Raw genomic sequence first — 20,731 nt, 5'->3', positions numbered from 1 at the left:
GGGGAGGTGGGAGGTGCACATGCGTGGTCACCTGGGGAGGTGGGAGGTGCGCCTGCGTGGTCACCTGGGGAGGTGGGAGGTGCACATGCGTGGTCACCTGGGGAGGTGTGAGGTGCGCATGCGTGGTCACCTGGGGAGGCGGGAGGTGCGCTTGCGTGGTCACCGGGGAGGTGGTAGGCGGGAGGTGATGCGCATGCGTGGTCACTGGGGCGGCGGGAGATGGTCTGCGTGGTCTCTTTGTGTCCCAGCCAGCTCGTAACCAGGGCACCGCGCTTGCTAGGACCTTTGATAGCTTTTGTCCCTGATTTTCTGGAAAGGAGCCGGGGAAGCGTTGGTGTGAGACGACTCCCGGCTCTTTGGACCACCAAGTGTTGGTTGAGATGCAGATTCCAGGGGCGGGGTCGGGTTGCGGCCTTGCTTCGAGCCCCAGCCCCGTGCACGGACACAGGCCCGCCGCAGCGCCCTAGAAGTCACCCTGGCCAGCGTGCACAGGACCCCTCCGGAGCGCGTTCGAGTTCGCGCTGCACTGTCCAGTCCAGTATACAGGGAGCGCCAGGCTTTCCCTGGATGGAGCTGACCGCGGCGCCTCTGCGTGGTTCCAGGAGCAGAATCAGACCTTTCCTGGTGTGAGCTTGCTTAGGCGAGCCAAGTTTTGCTCCTCCCTCCCCCAAAGGCAGAGGAGCTCTCCCAGGATTACCTCCTGGGCTGTGCAATGCTGCCCACACCTTTAAAGCTGACCTGACCTTGGTGGCTCTGCTCTGATAGTTCAGGCAGGAAGTCACGAGGATCACGTGCCGTGTGGAGAAGAATGCAGAGGGCCGAGAGGGAAAGGGAGAGGAAGAGGAGAGTGGTACTGATGGGTTCCCTAGGCTGTGAGGGTTTTTCTGAGGTAGGAAGAGGAGATCCACAGCAGTAGTTGAGGTTGGCAGAAAGGAGTCAGCGCTGGGTCCCTTTGGGTTCCTCTCCATACCCCGGGCTGTGTTCTGTGAAGGAAAGCTCTGCTTCTGGCAAGAACTGAATGCTGAGGAAAATGACAGAGTTTTCATGTCCTAACTTGGTGAGTTGTTCTCTGTTTATATTTCAGACAGATGGCCAAAGAAAGTGTGTTTAGGTGTTTTCTTCCCCGTTCCTAGCTGCTCATGGAACGCGGCCTCTGGTTGTGTTAGAGAAAGCTTCACTCCACAATAGGATTTTGCTCTCCAAGAATCTAGGGCAGACTTTCTTAATGCATCATGAAACCTGCCCAAGCGTTAGTAATTTGAATCTTATAGTCTATGCTGTAATTTGACTTACATCACAGTACCGTATCATTATCCATTTAGTTTAGTTTTCCCCAAAGTATAAGGTGTACCCCACTGGCACTAAAAGAGATGACTTCTCATGGACAACAAAACTGTAATTTTTAATATTGAATCACAGTCTCAATTTTGCTCCTTGTTTATGGGTTGCCTTCTGTAAAACTTTATAACACCATGTCACATGTATTCTGCATTTACAGTCTAGTTCTGGTGGTGGTATAGCTCTGTGCTCCTGTTAGTGATCGAAGACAATTGAAAAGAATGATCCAAATAAGGAAGCCAGGAAGCTCGTCCAGTGTGGACAGTGACGGCTGGAGTTAAGGCAGGCGTTGGGACGGTGTTCAGTAGGTGTGGGGTAAGGTGTTGTCCGGCCTAATTGAGGACATTGAGTTCATTTCTCTTGTGGGAAAATAGTACCGCTGATGGAGAAACCATGGCAAAGACTGTATACACTGATTAGTTGTTTTGCAAACTTGAGTGTACAAAACTTCAAAGAAAGTTTTGATACAAATACGAATACCAGCTGGACCGCAGGGCACGGAAAGCAGACCGTTTCTCCCGGGTCATCTTTCCCTCTCCCTCAGCTGAGGTCTTGATGAAATAAATGCCTGGGGCAGCCATCGGCTGTCCAGGCAGGGGACGGTGGTCAGTATCTGTGGTCGGCAGTTCTTGGCTTGCTGAATGTCATCTGAGGCCAGGCTGATGGCTGCTGAAATGACCTTGTGTTTGCTTCTGCCTGTGCCGGCAGACAAGGCCTTCTGGCAAGCATAAATCCAGAGCGCCTGGCCGCCCTCTTGAATTCCGCCTGCCTGCCCTCCCCCACACCCACACAAGTGACGCCGGTGAGGCTCACCTTCACCCATGCTGACCCCAGGCCGTTCTCGGAGGCGGTTCTTGCCCTGTGGGCGGCTTGCGGGGGCCTGGGGTTCACTCTGTTTAGTTTGATGGCCCAGGGGCCGGGTGTCATCATGACTCAGGTGAGTTGAATTCCCCGGGGGGAGGCAGCTCACATGGGCACATGGCGCTGGCTTGCTTAACATGCTGTGGGATGTCCTGACAGTCCAGCTTGCTCTCTGGCCTTGCAAGCCTTTTGGCTTTTGGGTTTCGGGGCTCTTCTCTGCCTGAGGTTAATGCCAAACAGATGTAATGGCCGCTTCTCACTGAGCATCCTACACTCAGGCTGGCCAGTACTCCCTTAACTTCAGCACTCCGCTGCACTGCAGGGATTGCTTGTAAGTGGAGATAGAAAGGTATTGGGCTTCTCTGATACTTTCTTGTTGACTCTCCATCTTACAAATGCTGTTTTCTGGGAAGCATTGTTTAAATAATGTGTAGAAACCATTTCAAACACTACAAAAGGGATAAACTTCACAATTAGATCACTTTTGGTAAGCATATTTTATGCTTTTTGCTTATTATCTTTCTTACTTTTGTCCTTTTTGCTCCTGTCTAGAAGGTTCTCCTGCACCGTCTGCCATCCCTGTGTTACGCTGGAACATAGGTGTGGGAGTGTAAATAAACTGTTGTTGCTCTTTCTTCTGTCAAGATGGCAAATATTCCATTACCAGGAAAAGTTGTGACTGTACTGAATAAATTAGAGGTTTATATAACTTTCCTGTGCATTTTCCTTTTCCTTTTTTTTTTTTAATCAGTAGGTCTGTAGCAGAGAGGGCTGAGTTTGAAAACGACACCTCTGGAAGTATTTTTTTAGGTCAACAAGTTCTCCGTTTAGTCACAGGATCTCAACATGTTTTGTCTATTTTAAGTAAGGCCTATCTTCCTTCCGCCCCCATCTCTGACTCATTCATTCACTTGTCTTTACATGGTGGGTTCTTTTTTAGATCTTGGTTTTTCCAAAACAATGGTAGATTTACATTCAGCAGGCTCAGTCACAGAAGTAAAAGTAATTGCAGCGGTTTCTCTTATAATAAAATTAAACTCTGGTGTGTGGATGCTAGTCTCTACTCCCATTTAATTCATCAATTTGTGTGTATCACGGTGAGTCTGGTGATTACCAGTTCTAAAAGGGACTTGGGGGCCATACGGCCCATAGCTAGAATTGGTATTTGATCCCAGGTGTATTTTCAAATCACAATTCCGTTTCCCCAGAATAGGAATTTTAAAAATCATTCATCTAGAATTAGTCATCATTAACGGTTTTGTAAATTTTATTTTCCTTTTAGTTACCTGCTTCAGAAAATTGGGGGTCTTTCTCCACATAGCTAATTCTTTCCTGCTTGCACTTACTTAACATAGATTGGAAGCATTTGCTGTTCCCTTCTTTGTACTTAGTGTGTTTGAAAGAAGCAGGTTTGGGCAGTAACTCCTGCCTTCTCATCTTTCTGGGGAAAAGATGAGCAGATGGTGTGCTTGTCACCAACAGGAAGCTGTAGTTTTAGAGGTAAGGTTGATGTAGAAGAGCCAGCCCACAACCACAAATGTGGGATTTCCAGTAGCATGGGTGCAAGCCAGCCAGCCAGGGTGAAAAGGTGAGTAAGCGATCTAGAATGCTCTACCTGATTGAGGATTCTTGTGTGGAAATAAATCAGGGAGGCACAATTACCCCCAGGGCCATGTAGTTACCGAGTGCTGGGAAGGAATGTGGGAGGAATCAGCCAGGCTTAAATGTGTAACTTATTTTAAGGTTCTGTAAAGCAATCAGGGCTCTGTTTGCCTAACATATGTTTTATTTGTGCAAGTGCTTAGTGAAAGGGCCAGACAACTGAAAGCTGTCTTGAAGTATTTAACCTTGTTCAACCTTCTTTGGAGGGTGTTGAAAAACCCCTCCAGTGGAAGGTGTGGCCTTCCATTGAGCTGGGCTGACCCGTGCTGGCCAAGATGAACAAATGCATCTGAGAAACTTAGACAACTCTGGAAGACCCTAGTTCCTCCAGCACCAGCCCAGACCAGATGTGGGGAGCTGAGGAGGCTGGAGTAAAGGGTGGGCAGCTGGTGCCGGAGGCTCTGGCTCCTGAGACATTCTGTGCTGGCAGCCCATGATTCCAGGCTGGCCTTGTGTGCACACTCCTCTGGCCTGTGCCTCCTGAGTGCTGGGATTGCACCCGGGACTGCCTGGCTTCCCGCCGTCTGCAGCCAGGGCGGACTGTGCTGTTTGAACGCAGCACACAAAGAAGGGCGCACCTGCTAGCTAAATGGAGCCAAATGCTGTAGAATTGCGCTTCAGCCCTCCCACTCCATCTCCGCCTCCCTCCACCTACTCTTTCTGCACAGGAGTCTTTAAAGAGAGAATGCTTCTGCTCTCTGCTGGGCTCTTACCTTTGGGTGATGCATGCATGCATGCAGGCTAGTGACGTATGTCTGCAGTTGAGTGAATGCATGCATGCAGGTGAATGACGTATGCGGGTACTGAGTGACACGTGTGAAGGTGAGTAAATGTGTGTGCAAACTTTCATTGGATTTGGGATGGAGCGGTCATCTGTGACACCACAAACAATGGCAGCCGTGGACGGCATGCCCAGGGCTGCGTGCTTACTATCTTTCGCTTAACACTCTGAGACTTCAGAGGAAGCTTTGAAGCCCGGTAGCGCTTGGCATTTCCTGGAGGAAGCGGTGGCAGCGGCTGCCTCCTGTGTGTCCGCCAGTTCTAAGGATGGGGGTGGTGTGTGCTGTCTGTGCCCGGGTGGCGAGTGCGGACTGCCTGGCTCAGGCTTCCCTGACACCCTGCTGGACAGTTTGGTCAGCGTGTGGCGTGGGAGTGAGCTGTCTGGTGAGGCAGACCCAGGTGACAGGAAGTGCGGTTGACTCCCCTGTGCTGGTCCTTGGCTGTGGTTGGAACAGGGCTGTTATTCTAAGACGTTTTCATAATGACATTTATCACATGATGTTTCCACTATGCTCGTTTAGCTTTGGGTGCTTTTAGAATTAGAGAAGCAGGGTTAGGTCACTCTGAGAAGCCTGCGGACCTCACCGGCTTGCCTTCCCGCTGCTGCCGGGCTCCCGCTGGCTAAGCTGCCAGGCTGGCTCTGTACGTTGGGCCGTGTCTGGAACTCATGAGGTCTCGTGCAGCCACATGCCAAGCTCTGAAGTCTTAGTTTTCTGACCTTTCCTTTTTATGACCTTTCTTTCTCCTTTCCAGGAGAGAGTGGGAAAATCCAGGACTTCTCTTACCCCAGTGTCCTCACTTGACGCCTCAGGGTGTGATGTAACTGGGTAAATGAGCGGATGGGTGCTCCCTCTCTTGGGCTTTCTCTTTTCTCTTTCCTCCCCATGGCTTCCTTTCTCCCTCCCCCTCCCTCATTTTTCCTTTGTCCCATGATTTGCATCTTTTCAATGGCACTGGGTGTGAAGAATGAGACCTTTGTTGTTAGGGTGGACTTGTGTGGGACTGCTGGCCCCCTCCCTCCCTTTCACCCTAAATTCAAATGGGGATGGGTTGGGACATGGAAATGGTGAAACACACAGTGTATTTAATTCTGATTCTGATTCTCCTCTAAGGAGAAAGCATAGGTTGTATGAAATGTTCTCCTAATGCTAAGTGAGTAAAAAATTCTCCTTGTAAGTCTAAGAAAGGGCTGTAAAACCCGGGCCCCTGGCAGTGCTGGAAGAGAATACATGCTACTCACGATGGGTGCTTTGAAGAGGTGATGCCAATTTCAACACAGGAATCCGGAGCTGTTTTAAAGAAGTTTCAGTGTTTTATGGATATCTTACCTTTCTGTCTGTCAGTTGACAACTTATAATTTTAAGCTCTTAAGCTTTTTATCTACAACATTCCTTCGGATAATGTAGATATGTTCTTGAGTTCTTCTTAGAACGCCTTTTAGCTTCTTTTTCTATGGATTATTTAAAAAAATGTTTACTTTTATAACACAGGGCTTTAAAGACATCAATTTTATTTAGAAATGTGGAGGAGGCCTTTAAGTGGGGCACAGAAGGATCTCCCATTCCCCTGTTCCATCCCAACCACATCAGGACAACTCTGACTACACTGTTGTCCTGCAAGCCTTCAGCACAGCCTTAAAAGTCGATTTACTTCAGCCGAAGAGTGGGAGCAGCTGTGTTTATTATGAAGGTTAAAAAGAAAACCACCCCAAACGGTACCCAGATCCCACCTATGCTGCCTTTTTAAAGTCTCAGGTGACATGGTCCTTGGGGATTCTGGGCGCCAAGTCTCGGGGCTTCTGAAGGTGAACACCCAGCGTTTGCCTTTTGTCCTCTTCTGGAGTAGAGTGTATGGCTTGCAGGCTCGTCTGGAGCCTGTCCAGCTCCTGGATTAGTCCACAGGCCAGACCTTGCTTCTGGCCATGCCCTGCAGGTGTAAAATCCCCAGCCTCTGGGGGCCTGGCAGTTCTGTTAGCCTGGGTGAGGGAGGCGAGGGATGTGCTTTGGAGAAAGATGAACTAGTGGAGGGACACGCGTGTGTTTAGACCTGCTAGCTTGTCGGGGAAGAAGAGCAGGGTTGTGAAGATCATGTGGGTAAGTGGGGCTGGAAGCAGGTGAAACTTGATTTGGAACTTTTTTTTTTTTGCCCCAACACAAGTACCAACACTAGTACAAGACTTGAACAAAATAAACTCCACAAGGGCCCATGGTCCTGCCTGTCTTCATGTGCAGGGGCCCAGGAAGGCAGCTTGGGTTAGAGCTTTCTCTTAAATGCTGGCCAACTCCTGAGTGAGTCTGGTGTAATAGGATAAATGGATGCATTTGAAAAAAAATTCTCTTTTTAGCATTTCTGTCTGCACACCCAGAAGGACAGCTATGGCAGCAAAAGCAGCCTTGGAACATGTTTCGTATTTAGTCTTGTTTGACAGTCTGGGATATTTTTAAGCAGGATTGAGTCAGGCAGCCCACAGCAAACATTCAGACTGTCTTAATCAGCCAGCCCATTTGGCGCACAAGGACCTTGTTTCATCCTAGTAGTAAATAATGCTGTGTGGAATGTGCCCACATCTGCTGCCTTTCTGGAGTCTGTCCGCTGCTCTCTCTATGCTTGCTCTGGTCACTGCTACTTGTTTCATTCCCTGTAGCTTTTGATTTCTGTCTCTGCCCAGGTCTTGATTTATGGTTTTTAGATGTAATGACATCTTACGTTCTGGCTGTTCCGCACAGACACCGAGCTCACCTTTGCCCACAAGTGTCTCCTAGTGTGAGTTCACTTCCTTGTCAGTGTTTTTCCTTCTCTGTCATCATCAGAAGTGGTACGGAGGCCGTTGTGCGGCCTTCCTGCGCTTTCAGCTCTGCAGATGTGCGGGGCAGAGCTTTCCTCTCGCACACAAGCATGGCAGGTCCCTGGGGCCTGGTCCGTACCGCAGATCCTGCCCCTGTCTTTTCCTCGTAGACTTTGTTCAGTCTTCCAGATTCTCAATACCCTCCCCCCCCAAATCACCTGACTCTTATCCCTTTAATCTGGTCCCAGAGATTGGTTGACCCTTGAATCCAAAAGCTTAGTGAGCTCAACAGATACTAGCATTGTTCTGGTCACAAGCTTTTGTGCTGTCCCTGTCTACTCTGTTCTGTTACCTCTCGCCCATCACCCTGTCTCTCTGTGTGTCCCTCTACCCTCACGGCTCGGTAGTTACAGCCTTCTCAGGCAGTGCTGGGGAATGACTTAGTCATTTTCAATCTTAACCAAAGTTACTTTTGTAGACGGTGCTATAAAATTCCCAGCTGACGGACTGGGGCCTCTCTGCTCTGCTGAACTGAGCAGTGTAATATTTTGAAAAGGAATCCAACACAAAATTGCTAACTCTGTTTTGATAAGAAAATGGTCACTGTCATTTGGTAAAAGACAGAGTTCTGTCCACCAGTCATCTGGGCTAAGGGTCCTTTTTAGTAAATAAACTAAGGTCAGCATCATGATTAGGAAACCTTACCCATTGTATCTCATTGGATTTCTTGTGCTGGGATTTGTTTCCTCCTTTATCGCTGGCTCCCCGACCTCTGTTGCTTCTAAGCCCTCCCTCCCCCAGCCGCCCCGCTTTCCTCCTTAGAGATGACACCCAGCCCACGTCCTCCCTGCCTGTTGGATCTCTGCATCTGTCCACACTCCAGGTGATGCTCCACTCTCTAGATTTCTTTGACTGCTCCTGTAGTTTTCTTCCCTTCCACCTACTCTGGGTCTCCACGAAAGTCTGTGCCTCGCCCCCTTTGTACCGGTAGGGTTTTTCCCCTGCCCCCTGGCTTCATCCAGCCCTGGCCCAGAGTAAGAAAACTGCCTGGGGTTTTCCCTCTTCACTCTCTACTCCCCTCTGGTCCGTGTGGTTCCACAGCCCACCTGGAGATGATCTTCAGGTGCTCTGCCATCCTCTCTGCAGGCCGGCTGCCGAGCTCTGTGCGTGTGCGTCCACTGTCAGCAGGGTGAGCGCGGACAGTCTGACGATTTCAGCCTGCTCTGCATTTGTCAGGAGGGCTGCTACTCTCCATCTCAGGATTTGTTGCAGGGATTGGAGGCGGTGCACTAAGACACAAACCTGACGCTTAACAGGCCCTGGGGTGTGGCAGACCTTCCTACATGGCGTTTAGTAGTCAGGTGGGCTTAGAGCAAAGAGTGTTTCGGTTTTTGTTTTGTCTTTTTGTCCCTCAGATAAACCTGTTACTTTACCTGACTAGTCTGTCCCTGCAAATCCCCCAGTGCCTCTACCTTACCACTTGAATGACAGGTGACTAATTCCCATGGGAACTTCTCTAGACCAAAATAGGCAGCTGGCAGGGATGGCTGATGCTCATCTAAAGTGTCAGGCTAAAACTCTGCAATGTCGCTGTAGCTGGAGGCAGTGACTGCACACTGTGCCCCGGGTGTGGCTGAAGGCAGTGAGTGTGCACACCTGTGCCCTGGGTGTGGCTGAAGGCAGTGAGTGAGTGTGCACACCTGTGCCCCGGGTGCAGCCCCTGGAGCTTGAGTGCCTGCCAGCACTGGCTGGGCCACACCAGAGCACACATCCAGCCATCGGAAGCTGCTCAGTGTGACAGTCACAGCCGTCTGTGGCCTCGGTTCTCTCATAGGAGGCGACAGGGTGGGTGGGGAGAGGGTGGGCTCTGTCTTGTGTTTTGCGTTGCCTGCTGATAGCATGGAAGGGCGTAGATGGTGTAAGAGAAGGCGCTGGGGACAGGTGCCACCCGGAGAAGCTTCTTCCGTACATGGAACCCAAATATAATTAAAATGGAATCATTTTCAAGTTCTAGGTCTTACGTGAGGTCATTTGCCTCTGAATTTAGAGGTCAAGTTTGGGTCTCCTGTCTGTGGTTGTCTAGTTGTGAGTGGCAGTGCTGTGTTCCGTGTGGAGACTCCACACAGAGTCGGATCTGGAAAGGTGCCGTGTTCCACGTGGAGAGCCGACCCCAGGAGTCAGGCCTGGAGGGTGCCGTGTTCCACGTGGAGAGCTGACACGGGAGTCAGGCCTGGGGTGGGGGGTGCCGTGTTCCACGTGGAGAGCCGACCCCAGGAGTCAGGCCTGGAGGGTGCCGTGTTCCACGTGGAGAGCTGACACGGGAGTCAGGCCTGGGGCGGAGGGTGCCGTGTTCCACGTGGAGAGCTGACACGGAAGTCAGGCCTGGGGGGTGCCGTGTTCATGTGGAGAGCTGACACGGGAGTCAGGCCTGGGGGGTGCCGTGTTCCACGTGGAGAGCCGACCCCAGGAGTCAGGCCTGGGGGGTGCCGTGTTCCACGTGGAGAGCCGACCCGGGAGTCGGGCCTGGGGGGATGGGCCAGTCAGCACTTGTCCCTAAAACTCAGGGTGATCTGGGATGATGTTTTTGAGTGGAATGAATAAGGCAACGTGGACAAAAGAAGCCACAGCTGTGAGTGAACCGTAGGGCCCACCGTGTTAGTGGGTTTTCAAAAACCCATGCTGGACTCAACTATAGAACACATGGTATCTGTCCATCTGTCTCTGCATCCATTAGTACATCATGTGATAAAGGTAGCCGTGCAAAGAAGAGACTTGTATGAGAAAAATGTTACCACACATTCAAGTATTTTAGGTTTTTTAAACCCCACGTTTTCATGTAGCATCGTCTGCTTTGCGGCTGCTGGAGCAGGTGTCTGTTTCCCCTCTCCCTTCTCCCGGGAGCCCTCCCGTTATGAACACTGAGTGTACCTTGGCTCTTACAATGCTTGCCAAACTGGAGGAATAAAGGAAATGAGAAGAACTGTCCTTACTTTAGATGTCTTCGTGCTGATACATCCAAAATACAGTGCGCTGGAAGTTAGATGCTGTGACGTAACCTTTTAAGACCCCACAGCTATCATCTTTGACTTTGTGCCAAGAGAAAGAGGCATTCACACTCACAGTCCTAACTAATTTAAAATCACAAATATGGCCAGTAATATCCAGAAAATACATTCTCCATTATTAGTAATAAAAGGAATGTTAAACAAAAGGTAGCTGAAGTAATTTAGCAACAGATCGACACTTTTAAAAATGAAAAAAGAAGAAGAGAGGAGAGATGTTGACTGTGGCCCTTTGTTTGGGCCAATGGAGGTATAGTAGGTACAACTTGCCTGCCTCTACTTATCAAAACGCTCCAGCGATGCTAACATGTTCCATACAGTAATTCCACTTCTGGGAACTTAGTTCAAGGAAACAATCAGAAATTGGCATAAATATAACATCAAGAACTTGGAATCAATCTAAATGTTCAACAATAGGGGATTAAATAAATGCAGTCTGAAAATCCACGCAAGGTACTCTTTTGCCATTAAGATGACAAACTATTTAGAAAAAAGATGGGTAAAAAGTTTGTGGATTAAATATACATTGAAAAAATGTCAGGAACCTAGTATTTTGAAACATATCGTCTATATGTACATATACAGTGTGTGTATATTAAAAATACTTCAAAATAACACATTATCTCTGGGTAGTCTGGTGGTTTCTATTTTCTTCTTTAGCCTTTTTATACTTTACAAATTCTTAGGTTTAAAATCAGAAGAAAACTCACAGCTTAACAGTACTCTTCTTTAGAATGCTTGTACTTACCAGCCATCAAAAAGCATAAGGAAAAAACTAAAAAAAGTGTGAAGAGAATTCAGTGGAAGTGAGATCTAAGTATGGCCAGTGGCATTTCAGACGGTGGTGGTCATGCCTTATGATGTATATCTTGAATGTTCTTCTGTAAAGATGTGTCTTCCTCTAGGAAAGCAAGAACAAGTGTTCTCATAATTGGTGGCACATGGGATTGTGACTGTGGTCTGTCATAAATAATAAGGATGTTAACAGTGGTGTATATCCTTTACTCTTTCAGATATTCCTGAAATTCCCGAAAGCATCTCATTCTGTAAAGCCCTGCAGGTTGCGGACTTCAGCGGAAACCCACTGACAAGGTGATGCTGCTGCTTCACTCCTGTTTCTAGTTAGACGGGTCTCTTTTTCCAGCCACATTTGTCACATGGGAGGCACCCTGCTAGACCACTGGCTTTTCCCAGCTATGTATTAAAAATACTGGACAAGGAGAGTCACACTATTGTATTGATAGAAACTCTGAAAAGAGGTGTTGGGGGTGGGAGGAGCAGTATGAATAGTGTAGTTTATAAACCTCCAGTTGAGCCTTCTCGTCTGTTGGGTCAGAGCTGAGCTTACAGCATAATTATCTGAAGAGAAGTCTTATTAGACTTATTTTTTCCAATAATGAAACGTATCTTTAATCTCAACTTGTCTCTAACTCTCCTTAAGAAAACAAAACCTTGCCGGCACTGCTGTTTCCTTACTTTTGCGATGGTTGGGGGGATTTTGCTGCTTCTGGGGTTTCATAGCCTGCCGTCTGGCCTGGCTGACAGCACTCAGGAGCCTCCGTAGGCCTCCTAGCCTCGTCTGGCGTCTTCTGAAGGCTGTGTTGTCAGGGTAAGTGAATGATGCCCATGTGTGAACGCAGGCACAGCCCTGGGAGCCGTGGCCGTTCTGGTCCAGCGGGTACATTTCCAGGGTTTCTTGGGACTCCCCATCAAAGCCAGAGGTCTTTCCTTGTTGGCTGTACTAGATTTGTGGGTCTAAACTAAATCCCATTGTAGATGCAGTGGCATCTTTTCACCTTCAGCCACCATTCCTCTCATCTCACAAATCCTGGTAACCATAGGAAACATTTCTTTGTAAACATTAAATAACGTTACTTTGAAGCCTTACTGTTCTTTTTGGCTTCAGGCACATATTAAAAGTACCTTTGTGTAGAATGTCATGAAATGTTCAATTATATATAGGGAGTGACAACTTGAATAAAAGAAACAAAGTAGCAGTTGGCTGTCGGCTCATCTGTTCTAAGTAATCCTTAGAAGCAACAAGAAAAGAAAGGAGTGAGCAGCTGTCCTGCGTTTCATAATCCCAGGGACTGGTCAGGTTTTTTTCTTTCTTTTCATGGTGCTTGAAACTTCGGCTGCACAGCAGTGGGGGTTTTCCTTCCTAGGGCTTTGTGACACCTGTTCTTCATTCTGAGAACTTGTGTATTTATCCTCCTTATGATTAATTCTGCACTGTCCTCTGTGTATCATGTGCTGTTTCTCCAGTAGCTAGGTGGACTCTTCGGCCCCTCCTTGAGAGTGTTGATAATGTAAAAGGGCAAGGCAAGTATGTCATTACAGGGTGCAATTTTAGGGTGTTATTTCAGCGAGCACATTAGAATTGTTTTTGTGTTCTGTATACACTGCTACTTCAGTTAACAAGCTCTTTTGTTCTAGGTTGCCAGAAAGCTTTCCTGAGTTACAGAACTTAACGTGTCTTTCTGTAAATGACATCTCCCTGCAGTCTCTGCCTGAAAATATCGGCAAGTAAGTTTTATTTTTTTATGTCCAGTACATGCGTACCATCAGTTCCATGTGGAGCTTTCCTTCCATGTTCTTACCATTGACGTAGGAGACCATCTGTCCATCCATCAGTGCTACCTTTAGTTATCCCCAGGTTTTAATGATTATATAGATGCTGCTACATGGGACTAGTAATAAACATAATTTGTTTGCAAGCTTTCTTCACATTGATGCATTCTGAAGAAGTAGCAAACTGAAGCAAAGCAGCCAGTTTACTTTCTAGTAGCAAATACTGTTGGGAATGACCACTCAGTCATTTTAATCCTGAGCAGAAGAGCAAGGAGGTCCCCACTGAAAACGCACAGGAAGTGTGCTAAACATCTGTTGGGTCTGACAGTAGCTCCTGAGCACACAAGTGGCCAGTGTTTGGAGAGCACAGATGAGCTGGGAGAGGGGTGGATGGGTGGGTGGTGTGGAGCAGGTGGGTGAATTTCTGTGGTGCTAGCTTGCAGGGCAGGGGGATGTAGCCATGGTGGGAAAGATAAGGGGAAGAAAGGAAGGGGAAGCACGTGTGAGTGAGGAAGACTGTGGAGCTTCCACCACCACACAGATGGAGCCCTCTTAGCAGACCCCTCCCCCTTCGCCAGCATGGAGGGAGCGGGTCTAGTCAAGCAAGGCTCAGGCAGAAGCACTTAGATCAGCACCCAGCCCAGCGGCCTTACCTGGTAGAGTGCTCCTGGCATCTTAGAGGTTTCCCTGCTGTTGCGTGTGTCTTGCAGAAGTCCTAAGACAAACCAGAAATCTGCTGTTTGAGAACCGCCTTGCATGACTGAACCCAGTGACCTGACATGTCTGTTCTGAAAGGTCCACAGGAGTTGTAAACCAGCACCTTTCCCCCTCCTTTCTTTCCCGTGACCCTGTTTCAACTGGCAAGTCCATGTTTTTATGTGAAGTGCACTGACATTTTTACGCCAGTAGATTTGCTAAGACTTAGGATTATAACTCTCAGGAGGGGAAGAGGTAGAGATGGGAGCAGGGGGCGGGGGATTCACAATCCAGGCCAGCCAGACATAGTTCTCAAGACTCCATCTCTCCAACTGTGATCCCTTGCCCCATTCCCACTCCAGGAGCCAGGATTGCAGGCCTGGGCTGCCTCACCGGCTCCCCTCACTTTCCTGATAGTGTCCTCTCATGCACAAAGGCTTATATTTTAATGAAATCTAACTTGCCTATGTTTTTTCTTTCATAAGAAGACACTGTTGTGTGACCTTGTGAGTACTGTCAAGGTCATAGGCATACTTTCACAGGGCAGACAGGCAGGTCAGCACGTAGCCAGAGTGTTTCCAGTGTTTTCGGTGCTCTGGGTGTGAAGGTTGGGGTGACAAATCTCTAGGGGAGCAGAGGATCACCCGGAGGCTTGGGGAGGCCTGGGGTCCTTCTGGGAACTTTGTCCTTGTCTGTGAAAGTTCCTACTCTTTGTTGTTAAAGAAATTGGTACCATATGCTAGAAGTTAGTCTAAATGTCTCTATTTCTTGCTTAATGAAGTTTCCTCCTCCAAACCTAATGTGCTTGGAGGAGAGAGGGAGTGGAGGGTGAATTAGCTCAGTGCTCAGAGCAGCCACGGGCACTGAGTGGTTATCAATAACTCATTACTGGTGGAGCTTTGCTGGTAGAGGTAGGACATGTGAGCTCCTTAGGGGCTCTGGTGAGCTGGGGTGCCCTTGAGAATGGTGTTCTCAGCCTCCATGGGCTTGAACAGATGAGCCCCGTGGCCTTCTCACGAGGCCCGCCTGCTGCCCACCCCATCCTGTCCTGTCCTGGATTGCGGCCTAAGAGGAGATTCCTTTCACACACTGCTGTCCCGTGAAGTGCTTAGTTCTTGAGCTTGCAATTACTAGAACCTGTTTATTGTTTCAGAGAACAAAAACAAAGAGTTTGTTTTGTTTGTTTTCTAGTTTTGGGTTTTCTATAGCTCAGCAGTAGGGGCAGCTCAGCGTGTGGGAGGTTCTAAGTTTGAAACCCATACCACAGACACACACCTTTCCAGGGCAGGGCTTCCGGGAGGACATTTGGAACAGAGGGTTCCTAAAAACAGGCGGCCTGCATTCTGCCTGCCGTGATAAGGTCAATAGTCAATGATGTGCTGTGCAACTGTTTAAAATATGGAGGTGTGTGTGGCTTAAGAGATGAGACAGACATCTGTTAATTGAGGAGAGCAGAGAAGCTGGTGTGTGTGTGTGTGTGTGTGTGTGTGTGGCCAGTCTATAAATCTGACTTCCCTTCTCCAGAGTGAGAGGAGGCAGCCGCAGTGGAGAAGCTGCAGGCGTCTTGGTGAATGCTGAGGTCTTGCTCCAGCGCCCTGTCTGCTCCTTCCTTTCCTTATCCACAGTCAGTTCTGACAAAGCAGTTATAAAAATTCTGTTGTCTAGAAAGTTGATGATGTCATGTTAGAAGCAGGACTGTTAAAGACGAATAATTCACACGCTGCATTTTGTGTCTGATATTTAACGGCACTTTGTGGGGTGTAGTCTCTGCAGTGCTAGGCAGTAGCTGGGGTGAAGGGTACATGCATGCCGAGCCCCGGGCTCCTCCTCCCTCCTGGCCTGTGAGGGAAGCTCTGAGCTCTGACGTCCGCTCCTGCATGCCAGTATCCTGTCCTGAGACCCTTGAAGAGGCCCAAAGGTGTTGGGTTGAGGAGAGAGTCTCAGTGAGCACAGACACCGCCCCACTGCTGTATTTTGGAAGACCGCAAAAGGAGACATTTCCTTCCGCACCAACGTCTGGTCCCACGTGGCATCCACTGTTAGTCGCGCTGTCTGGAGAGCCGGGCCGGGAGGGAGGGCCTGCCTGGTGGTTCAGTATTCACCCGGGCAAGCTGTGCTGACAACCAAACCACTCAGTGGTGTTAGAAAATCAGCTTTTTAGTTCCGGTGTTTCTGGCTTTTTTGATAAAATGAGGGAGGGTGGAGGATTAAGGTGGATTAGAGTATTGGGGTAATATCTGCCTCCTACCAGCTCAGAAATAGAACCTTGAATATTTCTGCACTATATTAGCAAGCAGGAGCTTGAGCTTGGTGTGGAGCCGAGGTCTTCAGAGGTGGCAGACGTGTCACTTGTTTTCGGAACCTGTGTGTGGTGCTGTGCTGACATGCTGGTGCGTGAGGGCTTCAGCGGCTGCCGCGTGGCCTCTGCCCATCAGAGCTGACCCACATACTCGGGGTCTGGAAAGAACATCTGTCTCTCTGCGCTCAGCTCCAATACTGGGCTACGCACGAGGGCAGGAATCTGCTGCCGGGGTGAGGTGAGGATAGGACAGCAGATCCTGGGCTGGGTGAGGTCAGTGTTCACCGTCACCGCCCCTCGCGTCAGCTCCCACGAGCCTGACGCCTACTGCTCTGTGGAGTGGGCCTGGTCGGTGGCCTCAGCCCCTCGCCACGGAAGGCCGTGCTGTCTGCGTCAGCCGCTGAGGCTGGGAGGCTGGCCTTTGGTCTTGGGCCGAGGAGAGGCTGTCTTTAGTGGCTAGCGAGTTATTTCCACGTCAGGCGGGCCAAGGCCTCAAGTGGGGTGCTCTGTGGGCATGACCTGTGTCATTAATTCATCTCATTCGCATCTTCGGGTTAGACTTGTGGGTTTAGTGGGGGCCGGTGGCGATGACACACTGTTGCCCTGGGAAGTCACGTGGGGTGCGGCTGAGCTGTGTTTCTTACTGATTGTGGGTGGTGGGGGAGCAGAAGGACGAATCTGGGGATTTCCCTGACATTCCTCTCTTTCTGTTTCTAGTCTTTACAACCTGGCTTCACTGGAACTGAGAGAGAATCTTCTTACCTATCTTCCCGAGTGAGTCTCTGGGGAATAGTAATGAATTTAACTATTTTTGAAAGGACTATGGCATTATGGTAAAGAAAAAAAAATCTTGTCTGTTGCCACCCACCTTGAGAGCAGCTGCCCCCTTGTCATACTCTTACCATTGTGAAATCTAGATGGGTGCTATTTTTGGAGTAATAGTCCAAGTAAGGAACTTACGTTGCTCTGTATGTTTATGTTTTCACTAAATGTTGTTGTTTCTTTTAAATAGCTCCCTTACCCAGCTGCGGCGACTAGAAGAGCTTGATCTAGGAAATAATGAGATCTATAACTTGGTAAGTGTGTGTCATCACAGGCATGTTGAAGAGGAGTGTATGTGGAGTTGTGTCTCCACAGACCTGGGAACCTTGGAGAGGATGCTCGGTTCACACTGCTATGAACTGAGACTCGGTGTGGGAGGGTCAGGACTAAAGTTTTGAGGCATGAGTGGAAATGATTGGTGTGTTTAAGGATAGGTTGATATTAGAGAAAAACAACAGCTGCCCACCAGAAGCCCCAGCTCTCATGATTAATGTCAGCATTCTGGGCTTGAACTCTGAGCCTGGTGCTTGTTAGGTAGGCTCTACCATGGGAGCTGTGTCCCAGCCCTCTTTTTCTTTAGTTTTGTGTTTTGCCCAGGATTGACCTTGGCTGCACTTCTACCCATGGGCTTTGCATAGCTAGGACTGTGCAGTTGGCTGTAAGCCATCGCACTGGCTTCTTACTGAGATTGGGTCTCAATTTTTGTTCCCCATGCTTGCCTTGAGCTGTAATCTTCCTGATTTTTGTCTCAGGAGTAGCTAGGATTACCCCAATTATTATTTGACACTTTATAATTCCTTCTTTGTTAGTGGAAGCCTCAGACTTGGATCTTTGCTACCATGACATTACTGCTTTTTGTTTTAGCCAGAATCAATCGGAGCTCTCTTCCATCTGAAGGACCTCTGGCTGGATGGGAACCAGCTGTCAGATTTACCTCAGGTAACTGAGTTTCTCTATGTTGCCCACAATACATCCACCAGCGGTATTTAGAGCAGCATCTCAGAAGCTTCAATCCGTGATTGAAAAAGCACATAGAACTTGTGTAATTATATGCTTCCCCAGAAAAATTGGAAAGCACAACACACCATCCTCAAGCTAGTCCGTGTGTCCAGTGCAGCGCTGGGAGTGGTCAGAGGGTAAGGAGAGTAGGAATTGAAGGAAGTAGGGATGGCGGAAAACGTGTATTTGGGGAGTGGAGGAAAGGTAAGTTAAACAGAGAGTTTGCCAGTCCTGGATGGGCTGTTTCATTAAAGTGGCGAGCTTTTCTGTCTTGCAGATGGTGAAGCTGTCCACAGGTCTGTGTGTGCTCATTTTGTGGAGGAGCAGGGGTTTGGTGCCTGGGTTAACAGGCACTACTTGTGATGGAAGGAAGGAGAAAGTAGAGTTTCTTAGCAGAGAAAATCTCAGGGCCTGCCGTGTTAGCTGCTTGCCTCTCAGTGCAGACTGCTCATTAGTGATGAACTCCAAACACAGAGAATTGGACTGGATCTCCCCGCCACTCTCTTGGCTCCTAATCTTCATCTGTTAAGTGAGAATGATGGCATGCCTGTGGGAGGCAGAGCTCCCTGTTTGTGGTGTCTACAACTTCTCATTTTCATTGAAAGAGGGTCCAGAAATCTATGCTGCCTTCATACTTGAGTATACACTAAAGAAACATTCTCACAACTTCAGGACCTCATTGTAACAAATTCCTGTCCTGTGACAGGTTTGAGCATGAGTTTCTCTATGCTTTTGATACAGGAAATAGGAAACCTGAAGAACCTGCTGTGCTTAGATGTCTCTGAGAACAGGTTGGAAAGACTTCCTGAAGAAATCAGCGGCCTAACTTCTTTAACCGATTTAGTAATTTCTCAGAATTTACTGGAGATAATTCCAGATGGCATTGGTGAGTGTTGAAAGCACTGCTGCTAAGGTACCACCTCAGGCCGTCTTGATGATGTGGTCTTGTGATGAGGTTATCTTGTGATGATGTCATCTTGTATTGAGGCCATCTGGGTGAGATCATCTTGTGAGCCCATTATGTGATGAGGCCATCTTGATGATGTCATCTTGTGATGATGTCATCTTCTGTTGAGGTCATCTTGATGACATCATCTTGTAATGAGGCCATCTTGGTGAGGATCATCTGGGGCAGTAAGACCTCGCTCTGATGCTGTGTGGACTCCTGTCAGGTGCTGGGAATGTGGCTCCATTGCTTGTCTTTAAAGAAGGAAAGCCATGCGTATAATAGATTTAAGTACTGGCAAGTATTACTGTCATCTTGGTTTGATAGCACAAATGTTGACTCATTATTTACTTTATCAAGGTCTTATCTCAGTGGTTTCACTAGAGTTCAGCCAAATCATAGAATAAGTTTTAAGGCATATAGACAATCACCAGGACGTTTCTAATTCAGCGTCTTAAACAGTTATGAGACAGTAGCTTGGACCTCACTGCGTGGCAGAGGGAAGATCTCTCAAAGGGAGAGATGGTGTAATTGAGTTGAGCCTTTTCTAGGAAATTGGGAATTTTTTAACCACTGTGCTGTTTGGCTTACAAGCCAAACATTTTCTTTACTGTAAAGGAACAGCCCTGTGTGAGAAATGCAACATAGAGAAGGTATAACAGGAGTGAGCTGTTAGCTCCACTAGAGCAAAGCCACTTAGAAGTTATAAGAAGCTCTGTGCAGCCATAGACTAGTTGTCATTGGGTTGCTCTCTAACATTTTTACTGCAAATCATCAAAGGAAGAAGTAACTGGAGAAGCTATGTGACAGGACCACTTTGTCCCTGCTGTTCGGTCAAGATGGAAAGTGCTAACAGCACTTTCATAGGAATATAGACACCGTGTTTTAGTCAAAGCCGGCTAGAAAACTGATGGGGGTTTTGACTGGGTAGAAATGTTTAAGGAGATTCGTGCACGGCATCTGGTGATGGTGTAAACCCAAACCCAGGTTTTGCTGCTCAGGAAGGGAAGCAGTAGCAGCCTGAGGCGGTGGGCTGGCCAGGCCCCTGAGGGCTCGCTATAGAGGCATCTTTCTTGCATCTTTAGTTCGGATGGGTGCAATGAAAGCTTATGAATCTCATTTCACTTAAGAATGTTAACAAGCAAAGTTTCTTGTTACAAATTACTTGGGGCGTCTTAGAGAAGAAATCAGTACATGATTGCTAGGAGCCGGGAGAGGCCACCGTCTTCTTGTGGGAGTTATAGTTAAGGGTCCTCTATTGGGCGCCATGGCACCCTAACAAGCACTGGAGGATGCTCCGTCCACTGGCACTGTGGGCAGGTGCAACACCCCCCCTCCCCAGGGACCGCATTAGCAGGATATTGATGATGCTAAGTAAAGGAGCTTAAGAATCTGTTTTCCGGCTGGGAAGGTGGCTCAGTGGTAGCGTGCTTGCCTTGCATGCATGAGGCCCTGCGTTTGATTCCTCAGCACCACATAAGCAGAAAAAGCTGGAAGTGGCACTTTGAGCTGAAGAGCTGAGGGACAGCACCCAGGGCCAAAGTTCAGTGCCACGACTGACCAAAAAAAATCTGTTTTCCGGTCTTGCTCTGTGTCTGCATACTGGCAGGGTATTCCTTTCAGCCATACCCTTCTAGTGGCTTTCTCCTCTGCTTGTGAAGCAGTTGTATTCTGGTTTGATGAGGAAGGTAAAGGTCATTGTGAAGGGCATTTGACTTGGCAACTAGAGTCTGGATGACTTGGGAAGTTCTGTCAGTGGAGCCTGCAGTTAGACTCATTCCTCTTTCCCATAGCCTGTATGCAGAGCTTGTGAGCATCTTCCCTCTCAGAATGAGGCTGGCTCTGCCTTAACATGGCTTCTCAGGGGTGTGCTTTATTCTGTGCATATAGCAACGCTTCCTGGAGCCAGT

General features: G+C 48.5%; 1 protein-coding gene across 1 annotated transcript in view; it reads left to right on the top strand.

Annotated features, from left to right (window-relative positions):
* Lrrc1 (leucine rich repeat containing 1) overlaps window positions 1-20,731 on the top strand; it is a 96,469-nt gene that overhangs the window by 38,880 nt on the left and 36,858 nt on the right. The window contains exons 3-8 of the mRNA XM_013019063.1: window positions 11,502-11,580; window positions 12,925-13,014; window positions 16,772-16,828; window positions 17,067-17,130; window positions 17,741-17,815; window positions 18,617-18,761. Coding sequence (XP_012874517.1) covers window positions 11,502-11,580; window positions 12,925-13,014; window positions 16,772-16,828; window positions 17,067-17,130; window positions 17,741-17,815; window positions 18,617-18,761 — 510 coding nt within the window. The remainder of the gene's footprint in view (window positions 1-11,501; window positions 11,581-12,924; window positions 13,015-16,771; window positions 16,829-17,066; window positions 17,131-17,740; window positions 17,816-18,616; window positions 18,762-20,731) is intronic.

Source organism: Dipodomys ordii, unplaced genomic scaffold (genome assembly GCF_000151885.1).
Source record: "Dipodomys ordii isolate 6190 unplaced genomic scaffold, Dord_2.0 Scaffold44, whole genome shotgun sequence".
NCBI classification, from domain to species: Eukaryota; Metazoa; Chordata; class Mammalia; order Rodentia; family Heteromyidae; genus Dipodomys; species Dipodomys ordii.
Note: the sequence above shows the minus strand (reverse complement) of the source record. Positions and strands in the feature narration are given on the sequence as shown.